This window comes from Mya arenaria, chromosome 3 (assembly GCF_026914265.1).
Source record: "Mya arenaria isolate MELC-2E11 chromosome 3, ASM2691426v1".
NCBI lineage: Eukaryota > Metazoa > Mollusca > Bivalvia > Myida > Myidae > Mya > Mya arenaria.
Window position 1 is genome coordinate 85,560,233 of NC_069124.1, and position 16,017 is coordinate 85,576,249.

Here is a 16,017-nt window from a genome sequence, read left to right on the forward strand (position 1 = left end):
CATAATTCATAGCAATCAAAATGGCAGCCGCCGCAAGCGCCAATTAATAACACGAGAACAAAATGTTGAAAATTGTTCGAAAACACGATATTTACTCCAATTTTGCGATTTGAATTTCATACAGAGTAAGTTATTTGTATAAAATCGTACAGCTTTTTCCGGATCTCTCAAATATTTCCATATTACTAAGCCATTTCTTTCTACCAGTGCAGATTTCGGATAAAACATTATTCGGATGGCACACTTAAATTAGCCAATGAAATACAAAACATGTCGTGCCTGTTATATGCTGACAAAAACAGGCCAGGTCACTGGATTTTTTTTTATTTCTAAACATTATTTGTTGTGTACATATTTTATAAATATATACATGTAAAGTATGTACTTCATTGTATTGTTTTCATACATACAAATTTCGAGATTAATTTTGGCCAGAACCCCCCCCCCCCCCCACAAAATAAGTAAATTGTGTTACCAATTCTTCAATTAATTTTAATATCACATGGTTCAACCGTAGTCCACCTAAATGGCCGTCAACAAGTCTTTTGACCTTTTTTAACTATGGCAGACGAGACACAGACACATAAGAAATGTCAAATTAATAAAAAAAGTATTGTTGTGTGAGTGCACTCTTTGACCTGTTTACACATGAAGTGCTGATGTCACTGCTGCGCATGCAGATCTCTGGGGGTTCTAAGCACAATAATACGAGTATAGGGAACTTTTTTAACATTTGGATATTCATTTTGTTCCCTGAACGCCACAAGTTGACTGATTTATACCAATGTAAAATATATTCTTCAACTGTAACTCCACAATATTAAACACTGCATTGTTTAATAAAAACACAAAAGTTAAACATAAATTATTTTTAGCCAATACCTATCTCTTATTACACTGAAGTGTTTTATGAAACACAAATTTAGATCGATCTGTCAACAAAGCATCACCATTTTTGAACTATCTAGCAGGTGCCTGTTATCTTTCCGCTCAATATATTTAGCGCTGGGATCTGTCATTCTTGGCTAGGAAAACAAGAAGTGGGATATGGACGCATAGAGTCGCCAAAGCAAAAATCTTCAAAGACTCTGAAGTGGCTGTTTATATGGACTATTGGAATTCTAGACCAGCTGTTGGCAAAGCAAGAGATGCTAGTTAACTGCTTAATAAAATATCTCACATGTTTATTCCTAAGACTTAATGGTAATCTGGATTTGGTCTTTATTAATATAAGGGAATACTTTAATGGTGGCAGCGGTAAACGGCAGGAGTGCCTCTGTCGGCCTAAAAGGTTAATTGGGGGAGGAGTTAGTGTGTGTGGGCTAGAACCAGCCGCCCGTATAGCTCAGTTGGTTAGAGCTCCGTGCTAGTGTTCCGGTGGTTTTGGGTTCGAGCTCCACATTGTGCGCACTTTTCATCCCAGATTTACTTTAGTATCCCTGATCGCTCATTATTGTAGCTAGGTTTAACCATTTAGAATTCCAATGCTTTCAGTACAAATAAACATTTCATACAAGGCATAAACATTTAAACACCGTTAATCTGAACACCATTTAGCTGAAGTTATCACTATTTCAAATTCATTTTTTCAAAAAAACATATTGTTAAATAATGAGCAAATTATTTTAGGTGGTGTAGTTTGTATATAATGACTTATAATCATTTGAAATGCAATGTCATAATCATTTCTCATCTGCTGCTCAGAACAATCAGCAGAAGCGTTGCCAAACCAGGGGATATCTTGATCGCAAGTGAAAGAGAAGGATTTCATGCGGGGCAAGAGTCTTTGTACAGCCTGCCAAAATCAAAGCTTAAAAAGGCTAATTTGTACCAGACTTATGGAAGCCGCAACTACTTGAAGAAGTCTGACAATGAGTCATCGCTTGTTGGGTTAAAGAACAATCTACTCATGAATCTTTACTCAAAAACAATACTTTCTGGAAAGATGTACAAGCTACAAATGTTAAAACTTCGAAGTCTTAATGAACTTACCTAGCACTAATTGATCTTTAATTATAGGCATGTCATTGACACTGATAGAAATCTCCACCTGCTTGTCTTATACCGAATGTTATAAGAACTGTTCATTGGTACTTAAATTGCCTGCATCATGCAATCAAATTAACCATCATCAAAGAGTCTACCCCTTCATACTAGATTTACTTTACATTCTATTCATGTGTTTGTAAAGTGTCAGTATTTCAGGTGAAGATGTCCTGGACATTCATGCTTCTGGTTGTGCTGTATGCACTAGGACCAAGTGTGATCGGTGGTTTAAAGAGGCTTGGGACTCACAGTAATCCAGCTAAAGGTAGGATAGCACTGACTGGCTACTTTGCCTTGAGCTAGCAGAACTGTAATGGAACACAGATTACTGTCTGCTATGAATCCTAAAATGTTTCTCAACTATGAAATATTTTAAAAGCAAATATGTACTTGAAAAATTTTTTAACCAGTATTTTCCCCAGCCCCATTTAGGGTGTCAGTACCGACATCCCTTCAAAAACTGAGCTGTCATTGTCACTTATGGCCTGTGTCAATGATCAAGTTCCATGACAATCTGCAAGCAGGCCTGATAGGGTAAGTCACAGCTAAAGGGTGTTGGGGTATTTCCAAGTAAGCCCAAGCCATTTAGCAAGGTGTTCAACGGCATTTATTTTCATTCAAGTACTGCACAGTGGAAGGGAAGTAACCGCTGTGTTGATTTTTCTCTGGCTGGGTAATATTTTAATTCAACCCAGGTCAACGGGTTTATAAAAGTTAATTTTTTTGTAGGATTTATGAGCATTTGATAGCACAGAATAAAAGTCCATACAAAATTGCAGTGTTTTGCGATACTATTTTTTATGAATAGTGTGATTTTTTATCAAGGAGAGGGGTGCCTAGCTTGGTAATATGTAGTCAGAAACATTTTAATTGTCTCAGATTATAGTTCAATGAAACACACATCAAAGTTTACGGATAAACAATAACAGCATTTGAATAAATCATGATTCATAATCAAACTGCACAATTTATAAAGTATGTAAGCAGTAAATAAAATAACTTTTTCTGGGAAGGTTCCGGAAAACCTGTAGAATAAATGTTTTTGGATGTGCATTGCATAATTTTATGTTGTTATTTGTTGTAGGTGTGACTGTTCTTGGAGGCAAGTTCCCGCCCCCTGCCGTGTTCTATAACCATTTTATGCGTGGCAGTGAACCACTCCTGATGAAAAACGTCCTCAATGAGACTGACTTCCCTGCCTTTAACAAGTGGACTGATACCTACCTTCGGTGAGGGCACACAAAGTGATGGCAGATATTTATTTGTTATTGTGATAAGACAAACAATTTAAACAGTTAACAGATAAGTTCATTTCTTATAGCATTTATAGAAGTTACCTTTACTTGAGAGGCACCTTGTTTTATAGACAATGACCTGAATTGTCTTGCTCAACAACAATGTTTGAACTTAATTCCTTTCCAGATTTGTGTTTTTTCCAGCTTATGTCTATACATGTTCTGACATAATACATGATGCTTATATGTTTTGTAGTTAGTGTTAGAATTACTTACCTTTTCCGTTCTGTTCCGCAGTGACTTCTATGGTGATGAGCTGGTACGTGTTGAGATGCAAAAGAAGGAGCAGCGTGGGGAGGAGAGACTGCCAATACGCCTCAGGAGATTCCTCGACATCTACGAGACAAGAGACATGTACCTGGTACACAACCTCCCACAAGCCATGTATGGTAGGAGCATGATTCAATGGCTTATGTAAGGAAATGACATGACTTTCTATGATTTGGGTTTGCCAAGTATTGTTTGGCTCCCACTTGGTAAATTACAAAACAGTCATTTATCTTTGCAAATCTGACAGAGCATAGCGTTAATTTGTGCCATTGGTTCTCAGCAAAAGCTTGCGCCAAATTGTTTTTGATGCATTTAACAAACAAAGAAGTTTAAGCATTGGAAATCAGGTGGGCTAACTTCAGCTTGTCTGTACTTTGAATAAAAAATGTCATGTTCTGGTTGTGTATTAAATGGCATCATGCTAATTGTTTAACCATTTGTCATATTAAACTAAACTACCATTAAGATATGGACATATTTCCACCAAGTCCTGCAGTTCTCTGGTTGTGTTATTATTTTTTTTAAGCATGGGAACACTGAAATGGTCTCTCTGTAAATGTTTATCTCTCCCCCACTAGATGAGGTGTTTGTTCCGTTCTCACTGCGGTGTAACAGCCTGCGAGACGTGATCCAGGAGGCTGTTCTGTGGATGAGCAGTGGGGACACAGACTCTGTCCTGCACTATGATGATCTACACAACATTCTCTGCCTCATTGACGGACAGAAAGATGTAGTCCTCTATGACCAAGTATGTTGTGAACATTTTCTCATGATATTAATAGTGGTGGTGATTAATTCTCGCTGTGGGCTATAACGATCGGCAATGACCTTTTGCCAATATTGATTAATCAAAGAATCGGTGCCCTTTACTCTAGGGTTGAATGGGTGTTCTTTATCTTTCTGTTTATTTTATTTTCTCTTTCCGCTTAATATCTCTAGCTAAGTTAAACAAGGGAAACCACTCTAATTAACTAGAAAAAAGCATGGATGCCGAAATAGCATTTGTTCAAGCAGAATAGACAAAATGAATAAAATTAACTATAATAACCCTGGAAAATGGGAAAGAATGATAGCTCAGCTGGAGCTGTAATAGCTATTTATCTAGTGATATTGTATTTGACAATTTGTCTGTGATAATTTCATTTTTTCCAGATTTGCTTCAAATGCTGTTGTTTAACTTCTAGTCCTTATTACTACTACATGTAGTCATTAATGCTGAGAATGTAAATGCACTTATGATTTTATGAGTTTGTAATCATTTTTAGCTCAACTGTTCGAAGAATGAGGAGAGCTATACTACTCACCCTTGCGTTGGTGTCGGTGTCACACCTAGGTTAAGGTTTTGCATGTAAGCAAATGTAAGTCATTATCTCAGTAAATACATTATTTATTGCATTGAAACTTTGGATATGTATTCCCAACTATCTACCCTACTAAATTATTGAAGTAAGATAACACTTATTTGAATATAGTGCAAATAATTATCTTTTATTATTTGACTTAGAAATTCTGGTTAAGGTTTGCATGTAAGGTTAATATCTCAGCAACTATTTGATGTATTGCATTGAGACTTTATACAATGGTACTCAACCATCCAACCTACTTAATCAACCAAGTTAGATAACTCTAGGTTGCAATTAATGCAAAACAATTGCCCTTTATTATTCATCTTAGAAATTCAAGTTAAGGTTTTGCATGTAACCACATTTATGTTAATATCACCCCAAATGCATCATGTATTGCATTGAAACTTTATACAAGAACTCCCAGCCATTCAACCTTCTTGATTTATCAAGTTAGATAACTCTATCTTGCATATATAGCTTAATATCTCACCAACTACTTGATTTATTAAATTGAGACTTAATACAATGTTACTCAAAGATCAAGTGTACCACATTTAAGTCAATTTCAGACAGGTCTTCCCAACTATCCTTCTGACTTAACTAATCAAGTAAGATAACTCTATTTTGCATATAATGTAAATTATGGCTCTTTGTGACTTTCTTACACTGAAAAGTGGTGGAATAGTTGAGCACCTTGTCTCTGTGACAGCTCTTGTTATTCAAGTGAGGGACTCTTTACATTAACTCACACAAAGTTTATCTCATGATTGTTTTTTATTGTTTTGTTTGACAATCTATTTGCGTATCATGTTGTGGGGAAAAGACCCTAAGTTACAAACTGCATAGATATTTCTCTTCTTTATTTGTGTTCATTCTTAAGCCATTAAATAAAAGTGTGATTGTATTTACCAGTACCTACTTACTGGATTTAAAATGTATTTTTTAATTTTTTGATAATTATTGATTTATCTGATTGATAAGATTGTCTGTCAATTCAATTATTCGATCCTGAAAAGTCATTATAGATGTCAACAATATTTAAAAAAATCTTTCTAGTGTTATATTTAATGTGTGTTTAACAGGCTTGTTCAGCTATGATGATAGATAAGGACTGTGACCTGGTATTTCCTACGGGATCTGACCAGGAGATGACCACTTGTTTAATCTTCTCTCTGAGCTGAAACACAAACTGATAAGTCGAAGATTCTTATTGAAAATGGCTGCTGATCTTCCTAATTAGCACACAGATATTTTGTGTAATTTCTCACCTTGTACATACATTGTAACAGGCTTACAAATCGATGGTTGAGGCTGTGGGTTGGGTTGATGAGGGTGCATACAGTGAACTGGACCCCACAGCTGCAGACCCTGCCCAATACAGTGCCCTCTATAGGGCACCCTGGTACCAGCTAAACATGCGCAAAGGAGACTGTGCCTTCATACCAAAACGGTAACATTCCACTTAAGTCTGCCAGATTAAAAAGATCAGTGATAGTTTGTTGTGTCCTGATTTGAAAATCTGGCCTGAATGCACATGTATTTATGAGTGCTTGGAGCTTGTGGGTTGCAATTAAAATCATAAATGAAATGAAGATAAAATCAGCAATCTGAAATAAAATGCTTCATATCTGTACCTTGTAAAGTACTTGGAACTTTCATACCCTATGTGTATAATCAGGATTCCCACACGGTCTAGGAAATGGGGAAAGTCTGGGATTTTCAAAGTACCATCTCCTGGCTGGGAAAATACTGTAGAGTGGTTAAAACAGCACTATTGATATGTGATTTGTCCGAAAAAATTGTCTCTCTGGAACAACTATCAAATTAACCAGTGCTTTATTACAACCAGGTGTTGGATAAAAGACTGGTAATTGGTTAGTAAAAAATCTAAAATACCTTTCATACTTAAGAAGGGGTGTGCCTACATTTCACAGGTAGGGAAAGCGCACAGGTTATAGTTTTAACAAGGGAGCTAAATATATTTTTTACTTCCAATTAGAAAATTTGTTAAAGATGAAATCATGTTTGCTTCATTATCCTAACACATGTTTGCAAATACCAAAAATGAAAGGGAGTTAATATGAAATCTTTTCTCACTGTCAATCATCCTGATCTTCCAAAAGCTTTCTGAAATGCATATATGCTCAGCTGAGATTAATTTAGCAGTTTTTTAAAGATTTGGAATCAAAGTTGGATATAAATTAAAAAAGGCATTTAGTTTAGATAGAGCATGTAAATTACTTTCAGCTGTTTAATAATAAGTAAAATCAATGATTTTAAGGTCTTAATAACTTCCTTGAAAAAGTTTTTAAATTTTGGTTTTGTTATAAGAAAAATGTGATAGTGAACAGTGGATTTATAAGATTGTCTTTTTAGATGGTATCACTACATTCACTCTCCTAAAGGGCGTAATCTTGCTGTGAACCTGTGGTTCTCCCACCTGTGGTACTTCAACCAGACTGGCTGTGAAGATCTGAAGCGGGAAAACGAGCCACTCAACAACTTCCACCTCGCTTCACCTAACCAGCAACTCCGGTATGGGGAGACCTCATGTCATATTTTCACTTTATCAGCTCTCATCAATATTTTGATTTTTTAAATATTTTCTTGTTTTATGATGGTGCTTATCGAAAGTTAATATCATTGGTTTTCTTTAACACTTGATTCAAAAAAGTTTGCTGTATACATACAGGTTATGTTTAATATATTTGTTTTATCTCTACACAATCATAATGATATAGCAGAGGTTGAGGTCATGTTGTGTTCTCTTACTGCAGATCAGAATTCTTTTCGCCATTTGGCACACGGCAGGAAGTGATCAAGAGGAAGTTCATAGCTGATTGTTGGTGTACAGACAAACAGGATGCAGAAAGAGTATGTCAAAGTCCATTTATTTGTGATGAAAAATGTAGAAGTTTTGTTAATTAAGACATCCTTTTTCGACCTTCCAATTTACATCAGAAATAATGTACACACAATGAAGGGTGATTTAATAAAGCATAGTGCATTTCAATTATGCAACTCTAACTAATATATGAATAATGCAAAATCTTCTGGTTGAAGGCAAACATATTTATGTCTCTCCCAATGTTATGCAGGAGGGGACATATTGTTTTTAGCGCAGATTTCCGTTGGTCTGTCACACTTTCGTATCTGATCTATATCTCCCAAACCCTAGGATATTGTGAAACTCAAGTCAATTGTACACCACGTCAAGACAACATGCAGAACCCCCATAACAGGTATACGGACTCAAGGACGTAGTTCAAGGTCAAAGGTTTGAGTCATATATATTGTGCTGCTAGTGTCAATATCTTCTAAACCTCTTGAAGGTTTTTCTTGAAACTCAGGTCAATTGTACACCACGTCAAGACAACATGCAGAACCCCCATAACAGGTAAACGGGCTCAAGGCCATAGTTCAAGGTCAAAGGTTGAAGTCATAGATATTGTGGCTGCTAGTGTCAATATCTTCTAAACCTCTTGAAGGTTTTTCTTGAAACTCAGGTCAATTGTACACCACGTCAAGACAACATGCAGAACCCACATAACAGGTAAACGGGCTCAAGGCCATAGTTCAAGGTCAAAGGTTGAAGTCATAGATATTGTGGCTGCTTGTCTCAATATCTTCTAAACCCCTTGAATGTTTTTCTTGAAACTCAGGTCAATTGTACACCACATCGAGACAACCTGTATAACCCACATTCCAAGTATGCCGGCTTAATGGCAAGGTCCATGTTCAAGGTCAAAGGTTCAAGTCATGGATTTTATAACAGCTGTGTATTTCTAAAGCCCTTTGAAGGATTTTCATGAAATTTGCAGCAAATTATCAAACTCTTAAAGACAACGGGTAGAACATGCACTCGAGTCAAACCAGTTAAAAGTCACCACCTTAGCCCTTTAATTCAAGTTATTTGGTGAGACCTGGCTCAGGTGGGTGACTTTGTTGTACCTTTCATTATTTATAACTGTAAAACATGTTACAAAATGCTGATTCACTGCAATAAATACAAATTCCATTTATGGTTTGTTTTGAGATTTCAATGTCAGATTTTGCTAACTACCATGAGAATAGGGTAATTCAGTGAAATAAATTAACTGTGAAATTGTCCGACCGTTTCACTGTCTTATCCACTCTGTTTCTGTTACAAGCCTTTTAGATTTTTGTTACATCTGTGATTAATGGCAAGTGTGTTGGGGCAATGTCTTTTTTTGTTTCCAAAAATAACCATCTACTTTTTTGTTGAAAGGCCCAAAAGAGCTTCCAGATATCGGAAACTTTTCATTTTCTGTATCTCCTTTTTCATCATAATTTAAATTTTTGTAGCAGTAAAGCTAGATTTAATTTGTTATTGCAGATGTTTGACTTGCTGAACAAGAACGGTGACATCAAGCTGACATGGGAGGAGATGTACGCGGACAACTTTGACAAGCTGGTCAAGAAATTCCCACAATGCTTTGTGCGGCCATGTGAGTGCAGGATCTGTACAGGGGATGTTTTATATGACGAAATGTATTGTTCTTGCTTCCATTTGTTAAATATGTTTTTTTTTAGATATATCTATCAAAAATAGTAAAAAGTATCTTGAAATGGATATACTTCAATGGCATTTAAAACAATTTAAACAGAGGTCTAAGCTAAGCCCTTTGACCCTTTAAAATTCAATACTCAAATTGCAAATTATTGAAATGTTCAAATGTTATTAGAAAGGCAATAATGGTTAAATTAGCCGTATTTGTTGCAAATACCATGTTTAACAATTATTTACGCAATTTCTGTCAGAAATGACTTCATTAAAGATATTAAATCTAAGACATTTAAGTATTCACTTTACTGAATCTAAGCCTCAAACCTTGACTCAAGATGTAAGTGATTATGGCCCAAGCTTTGGGCCTCAATCCCTCATACTCAAACTAACTCCATAGATCTGTTGCCATCCTTCACTAGGTTTGTATCTGGCTTAATATGTCCACTATATCTGTGTCAAGGCAATTCACAGAAATGTTGTTCTGCATGAGTAACTGTGCATCTGTGGCATAAAATCCCACCATCCATCTGTCCCGGCTGTAACTTTGTCATGCAACGAGGGTGTTTAAAATAACTTGGCACATGTGTTCAGTACATAAAGATGACATGTCATGTGTTGGATTCACCTTAAAGGTCAAGGTCACATTTACAGGTTAATCATTATGAAATGCGTCTTCTATGTATATACAGTATAGCTGGTCATGTCCAGGGTGTAACTTTGTCATGCACAAAGGGTTGTTAAAGTGAATTGGCACATGTGTTCAGTACATAAAGACGATGTGTCATGTGCAAGACACATGACCCTACCTCAAAGGTCAAGGCCAGACTTGGATTTTATTCATTTTGGAATTCTGAACAGATGCACGTAGAGTATTGATGGTCATGTACGGGCTGTAACTTTGTCATACAGAGAGGGAATTTAGGATTAATTGGCACATGTGTTCGGTACATAAAAAAGACACTTAAGCTTGCTTGCCAGACCCACTTTCCTATGGTTCTTCCTAGTCCAAAGCTGCGCTTACAGGTTTATCATTATAGAATGCTACATTTTATGCATCTTAGTACAGTTTAGTTGATTGTGCCAAGGTTTTAGTTTGCCATGCACTGAGGGATTTAAAAAAAAATATTGGCACATGTGTTTAGCATGTAAAGGGGATGTGCTCGCCCAAGACCAATGACCCTACCTTCAAGTACCAAAGTGGCACTCGTAGATTTATCATTATGAATTGCTGCATATATGCATATACAGTATTGTTGGTCGTGTCTGTGTTCTAAATCTGTCATGTATTAAGGGATTTTAAAATTACTTCGCACATGTGTTTGGTACATAAAGACAAAGTGTTGCGTGCAAGACCCTATGTTGAAATTCAAGGTCACACTTAGAATTTAATCATTATGGAATGGGGCATAAATGCATATGCAGTATAGTTGGTCTGTTCGGGCTGTAACTTTGCCATGGATTGAGGGATTTTGTCAAGCTATTGTTATGTCCCTTAACAAAGTAAAAAAAAATGTCTAAATAATCTAGTATCACATGTTGCTCCAAAAGTGTTGTACCTACACTTCATAAAACTACACAGTTATGTTAGTCAGAATGGGTTGTTGTACGCCTGCCATTTCTTTTACATATTATGTTGTCTAACAAGAGTTATAGCCCTTGAATTAGTCAAAAATGGTCTGAACAATGAGCACTAAAAAATTATAACTTCACTCATGAAGCTTTGTAGGGATGTTGGTCCCTTAGGCTTGACTTTATAAAAGTAGGTTAATGAAAAGAACTTTGAAACAATAGAAATGACCATATCATGGAAAACTTCTCAAATGACAAGTTGTTTACCTGCTATATTGCATCCTCAAAATACCACAACCAGAGTCTTGTATCTCAGGTTAGTGATCATGTTTATTGAAGGCATTATTTTCGTTACAGCCATGAAGACGGAAAGGAAGAATCATATGGAAATGACAGAGACACCTCATGAAACTGATGCAACTGTTGTTACGGAGATAGCCCCAGCTGTAGAACATACTAAGAGTACAACTGTGGCTGAGACAGATTCTAATGACAATATCAACAAAGATAAAGATACAGAAAAACCTGTAGGCAAGAGTGTGGTGGACAATCTTGATAGTGTTAATATAGATAATAAAGATGTGTTCATAGAAAAAGGTCCAGAGACAGATAAGGAGACAGTAGATGTTGATGAAAATAGGTCGGAAACTGTAAAGGACTCTGTCAGACAACATGTAGATCATGATGAATTTTAGGGTGAAGATATTGAAATGTTGTGTGCTGGATTGCAACAGTAGGTTCATAAAATTAAGGTTGTGACTTGTGAGCTGTCATATTATTATCAATATGTGTGGGTGTTAGATTATTTTTGTAGAGCAGTGTGTTTCAAATACCTGTGTAAGGAAACCTTAATTCTTTGTCCCACATTCAATTACAAATGAAATGTATATGAATGTAGCATTGTAAACAGAGCAGAGGAACCAAACAAGATACAAGAACATGAATGCAAACAGAGAAACCACATCACACACATCTTGTATGTATGTCTATCATGTACAACAGCAGTGTTGTATTGAAACATTACAGACACTTACAAACATTAAATAGTTTGTTGTTAGCCACAGAATCTCATGTCATTCATTAAAGTGAGCAAGCTTTACCCCAGCAACACATACTGGTACTGTATACTCTTGACTGTATGTGTATATTTAGTGTAAGACTTTCAAGTGTGTGTGTTACATTCCATTAAAATATATTTTGCTCAAATTTGGTTAACATACATGTAATAATCTTAAGATTGCTGTTATGTTTTATTATAAATCTTTGTTAAGGTATTGTTGCATTAATGTTTTAATGGGTCTTTTGCTTGCCACATCATTGTAATGGGACTTTTGCGTGCATTTCAGTTTTGTGAATGTTTGCATCTTACATTCTTACATGTTTAATGATTTAAGCCATGGAAAAAAAAAAAATAATACAGTTATAATCAATCAAACAGGCGGATGTTCAAGAACTGGAGATTGGTCAGGCTCGAGGCTTCATCCCGACCATTATTCCTTCTTTTTTCATATAAAATATGATGATGAATAAAAAACTAAGTTAATTGAAGACCAGGAGGTTATTTCACACATTTTCCCTAAAGCGTGTTCGTAAATAAACAAACAATTGCAGGTGTTAAAATTTCTCAAGTTGACAGATGAAAGAAAATTTGATAAGATGTGAAAAACTGATTATGACTGTTTACATATGACCGCTATTACTTGATGAGGGTTCACCAGTTCCACGACAGACACAATGCGCCAATTATCCATCCTTGACTTTGAACTTAAATCTGACTATTGTCATATTCCAATGTTGCTTTTTGAAAATGTGTAATTGTTTTTGGAAATTTAAGCTTTTTATTCACATTTAGCTTATGACAGCCTTTTAATATAATATTGGCAATTTCCACTAGGCAATGCATAATCGGTGCCAAAGTGAACAACCAGTATCACAACTTCAAACTTTGAAAATAACTTGGAAGACATTTCATAACATACTAAAATGGGAACTTGGGTGGCATGAAACATCCGAACACTCCAGGTTTTAACTTGGACCCAGGGGTCCTCAAGTGACCGCAGTTTTACTGTAGTACACAAAGTGCTTTAAAGAATAAAAAATAAATGTTTAAGCATATTTGTTAAGATTCTACTACTGTGACTTGTCTTACACAGTTTCTGCATTATAATGTAACCTACATAGCATGGCAGTCATACCAGGATAATATAATCCTATGTTTACTGCAGTGTAACACTTAAATTTACGCACTCTAACTTTTGTATTTGTTATCCAAAGTTTATCAAACAAAGATAATATTTATTAGGTCAATATTGGAAATGACTATGATCATAAGCCAGATTCCTCATTTAATTTGTGTCCCTTCACTTGTCAACATGACCAAATTCACTAGGTTGCTCTAGGAGCATATTTTATCCCAAATTTACCAAACTTCGCTACAATGTTCATGGATTTAATATCTTGCCTGAGTTGATCAACAGCCAGATCACACTGTTCACACTAGAGTTATGGCCTTTTCCTAAATTTGACCAGTTAAACTTTGACTGTCCTCTCATAGTCATACCTTTATTATCCAATCCTTTACAAATGGGCTAACAATGGTATGTAGATAATGGCATTTGATTTTGATAATTTTTCAATTACTTTTCATATGTTATAAAAAGGAATTGATTTTTAGCTCTACTGGGCAAAGGCCAGAAGAGCTTATGAGATGGTAATGTGTACGTAGTATGTGCATCCGTGCATCTGTAAACAATTGCTTGTGAACACGATACAGTCTTCAGTTTTGATTGTATCTCGATGAAACTTGTACAGTATTTAGATATCCATTAGAGCTCGGTTCTTTGCAAAAACCAGCCAGATTTGACCATGCATGCCTAGATTATGGGCCTTGAAAGAATTAAAAAATCAGTTCATCTGTAAACAATTGCTTGTGAACATGATACAGTCTTCAGTTTTGATTGTATCTCGATGAAACTTGTACAGTATTTAGATATCCATTAGAACTCGATCCCTTTAAAAAACCAGCCAGATCTGCCCATGCATGCCTGGATTATGGGTCTTGAAAGGATAAAAAATGCTATTTTAAGCTAAGTCTATTTTTAGCCAAGTCTACATGAGCGAAGTCTAAGACCTCGGCGACGTTGGCGTAGGCCCAGGGAAGAGTTCTCTTTCCTTTGTAAGGGACGGACCCCCCCTCCCCCCTATATTGGGAAATGTTAAAAACCTTTTTGTCTGAAACCACTATGCAAATCCTTGCTATTTTGAACAAGGCTTTATTTAGTGGTCCACTACCATGGTTGTTCAAATCATGCCCCTTGGGTCAAAACTGGCACTGCCCTGGGTGTCACTATTTTCCTAGAGACTTCTTTAAGAAATATTTTCAAAATCTTCTTGTTTCAAACCACAAGGCCCATACCTTTGATATTTGTTGTGGAGCATCATATGATGCAATTGAAAACATTTGAAATAATGCCCCTTGGGCAAAAGCTGGCCCCACCCCTTTTGACTTACTTATTAATTTTTAAAGCTACAGTAATGGAATCTTGACCATGTGAACAGTTTTGCAAACAAGCATTAATGTTGTCCTTGGATGTCCTTGACTTTGACCTTTGACCGACTTTTTTATTTTTAAAGCTACAGAAATGAAATTTTGACGATGAGTACAGTTTTGAAAGCAAATATTTTTTACCCTCGGATTACCTTTACTTGCCACATATTAAAATAGTTCATGCAACTAATCTGCTTACAACACTTCCTGTCCTCAGATGTTGAACGTGCAGCGTTTTCAGCTAACCCAAACACTAAAAGTGAACTATATATTTGTTGCCTATTACTCAAACGTACATGCTCTGGATTGAAAATGACCACAAGAGCCATGCCAGTAGAGCGTAGGCCCTTTTGGGCCTCTTGTTTGTAAATATATCTGCATTCACTATTGTGCACAAAATATTACTACATAATATTGTGACAGGCGGAATATATATAATGCTGAATTCTAGTTTTAATTGTACGTGCAAGTATATCCCAATGTGTTCTAGAAAACCTGTAATTAATTTCTTTGTTTTTGCAAGTTTATTATTGATATTTAAAAGAAATGAAGCTTATTAGTTTATATTTTGTCATAATATACACATAACTATTATTTATATTATATTACATTTATATTTTTTTGTAATAAAAAGTCAATGGCATTCCAGTTATTGTCATGTTCATTATTTATGCTGCCAATCATAAAGTGGGGTTGTATTGCTTCTCAAACCTGGTAAAAACTTAAGAACACTTAGACCTTAGACCCTCGAACTTGGTAGTGATATTTGTATACATGGTACATGCCAAATTTTTGAAAGGCTCCCCAGGGGATTTTGTTCAGAATTCCAGGGGATTTGAGTAACAAACCGGGGATTTTTCATTGTCATCATTTAGCCCTTTGAAGTGGGTACTAATCAAACTGCAATCTTTCTTGATTTGGATTTTGTAAACAACCCAGATATTATGAAAACCCTCTCGTATAGAAGCAACTTGGAGCTATTGACCATTGTCGAATATTATTATATAGTTCTTAAAGTATCTCAAGGTGTCATTTCACTGATATCCACATACACCAACTCGAATCTGTCCAACGTAGGGCTGCCAGATGGGCCAAACATGACAATGACATGATGCAGTCTCTACAGTGGCGTAAGCTTGATCATAGAAGAATAGATAGCAGGCTTTCTCTTATGTACAAAATAACCCATAACCTAATAGCAGTCCCTATCTCTGACTACCTTACTCCACTGACAAGACCATCTCGACATTATCACAGCTCCTCTTACAGGTTACTATCTGCCACAACCGACTACTTCAAATTATCTTTCTTCCCAAGAGCTGTCTTCCATTGGAACAACCTCCCACCAACATGGTGGCCTGCCCTATCCTGGAGCAGTTCAATCAGGCTGTCTGCCAAATTGAACATGCCTCACCA

The 16,017-nt window shown here is 36.0% G+C and overlaps 1 protein-coding gene and 1 non-coding gene across 2 annotated transcripts; both read left to right on the plus strand.

Moving 5' to 3' along the window:
• The first annotated feature begins 17 nt into the window (after positions 1–17).
• Positions 18–15,253, plus strand: LOC128226968 (uncharacterized). Its single transcript, XM_052937100.1, has 10 exons — positions 18–125; positions 2,206–2,311; positions 3,131–3,275; positions 3,579–3,730; positions 4,190–4,359; positions 6,247–6,407; positions 7,334–7,492; positions 7,735–7,831; positions 9,315–9,426; positions 11,412–15,253. Exons 2-10 carry the CDS (start codon positions 2,212–2,214, stop codon positions 11,747–11,749), a joined length of 1,434 nt encoding a protein of 477 aa, XP_052793060.1. The 5' UTR covers positions 18–125; positions 2,206–2,211; the 3' UTR covers positions 11,750–15,253.
• LOC128229429 (Z30 small nucleolar RNA) lies at positions 6,048–6,137 on the plus strand. The gene has a single exon (XR_008260095.1). It is a non-coding gene; the product is annotated as a Z30 small nucleolar RNA (small nucleolar RNA).
• Positions 15,254–16,017: the final 764 nt, after the last annotated feature.

Bases quoted from the DNA above. Each gene is read 5' to 3' on its own strand.
- LOC128226968 (XM_052937100.1), top strand. From the start codon at position 2,212: ATGTCCTGGACATTCATGCTTCTGGTTGTGCTGTATGCACTAGGACCA. The intron at 2,312-3,130 runs GTAGGATAGCAC...TATTTGTTGTAG, and splicing joins TCACAGTAATCCAGCTAAAG to GTGTGACTGTTCTTGGAGGC. The intron at 3,731-4,189 runs GTAGGAGCATGA...CTCCCCCACTAG, and splicing joins CCTCCCACAAGCCATGTATG to ATGAGGTGTTTGTTCCGTTC.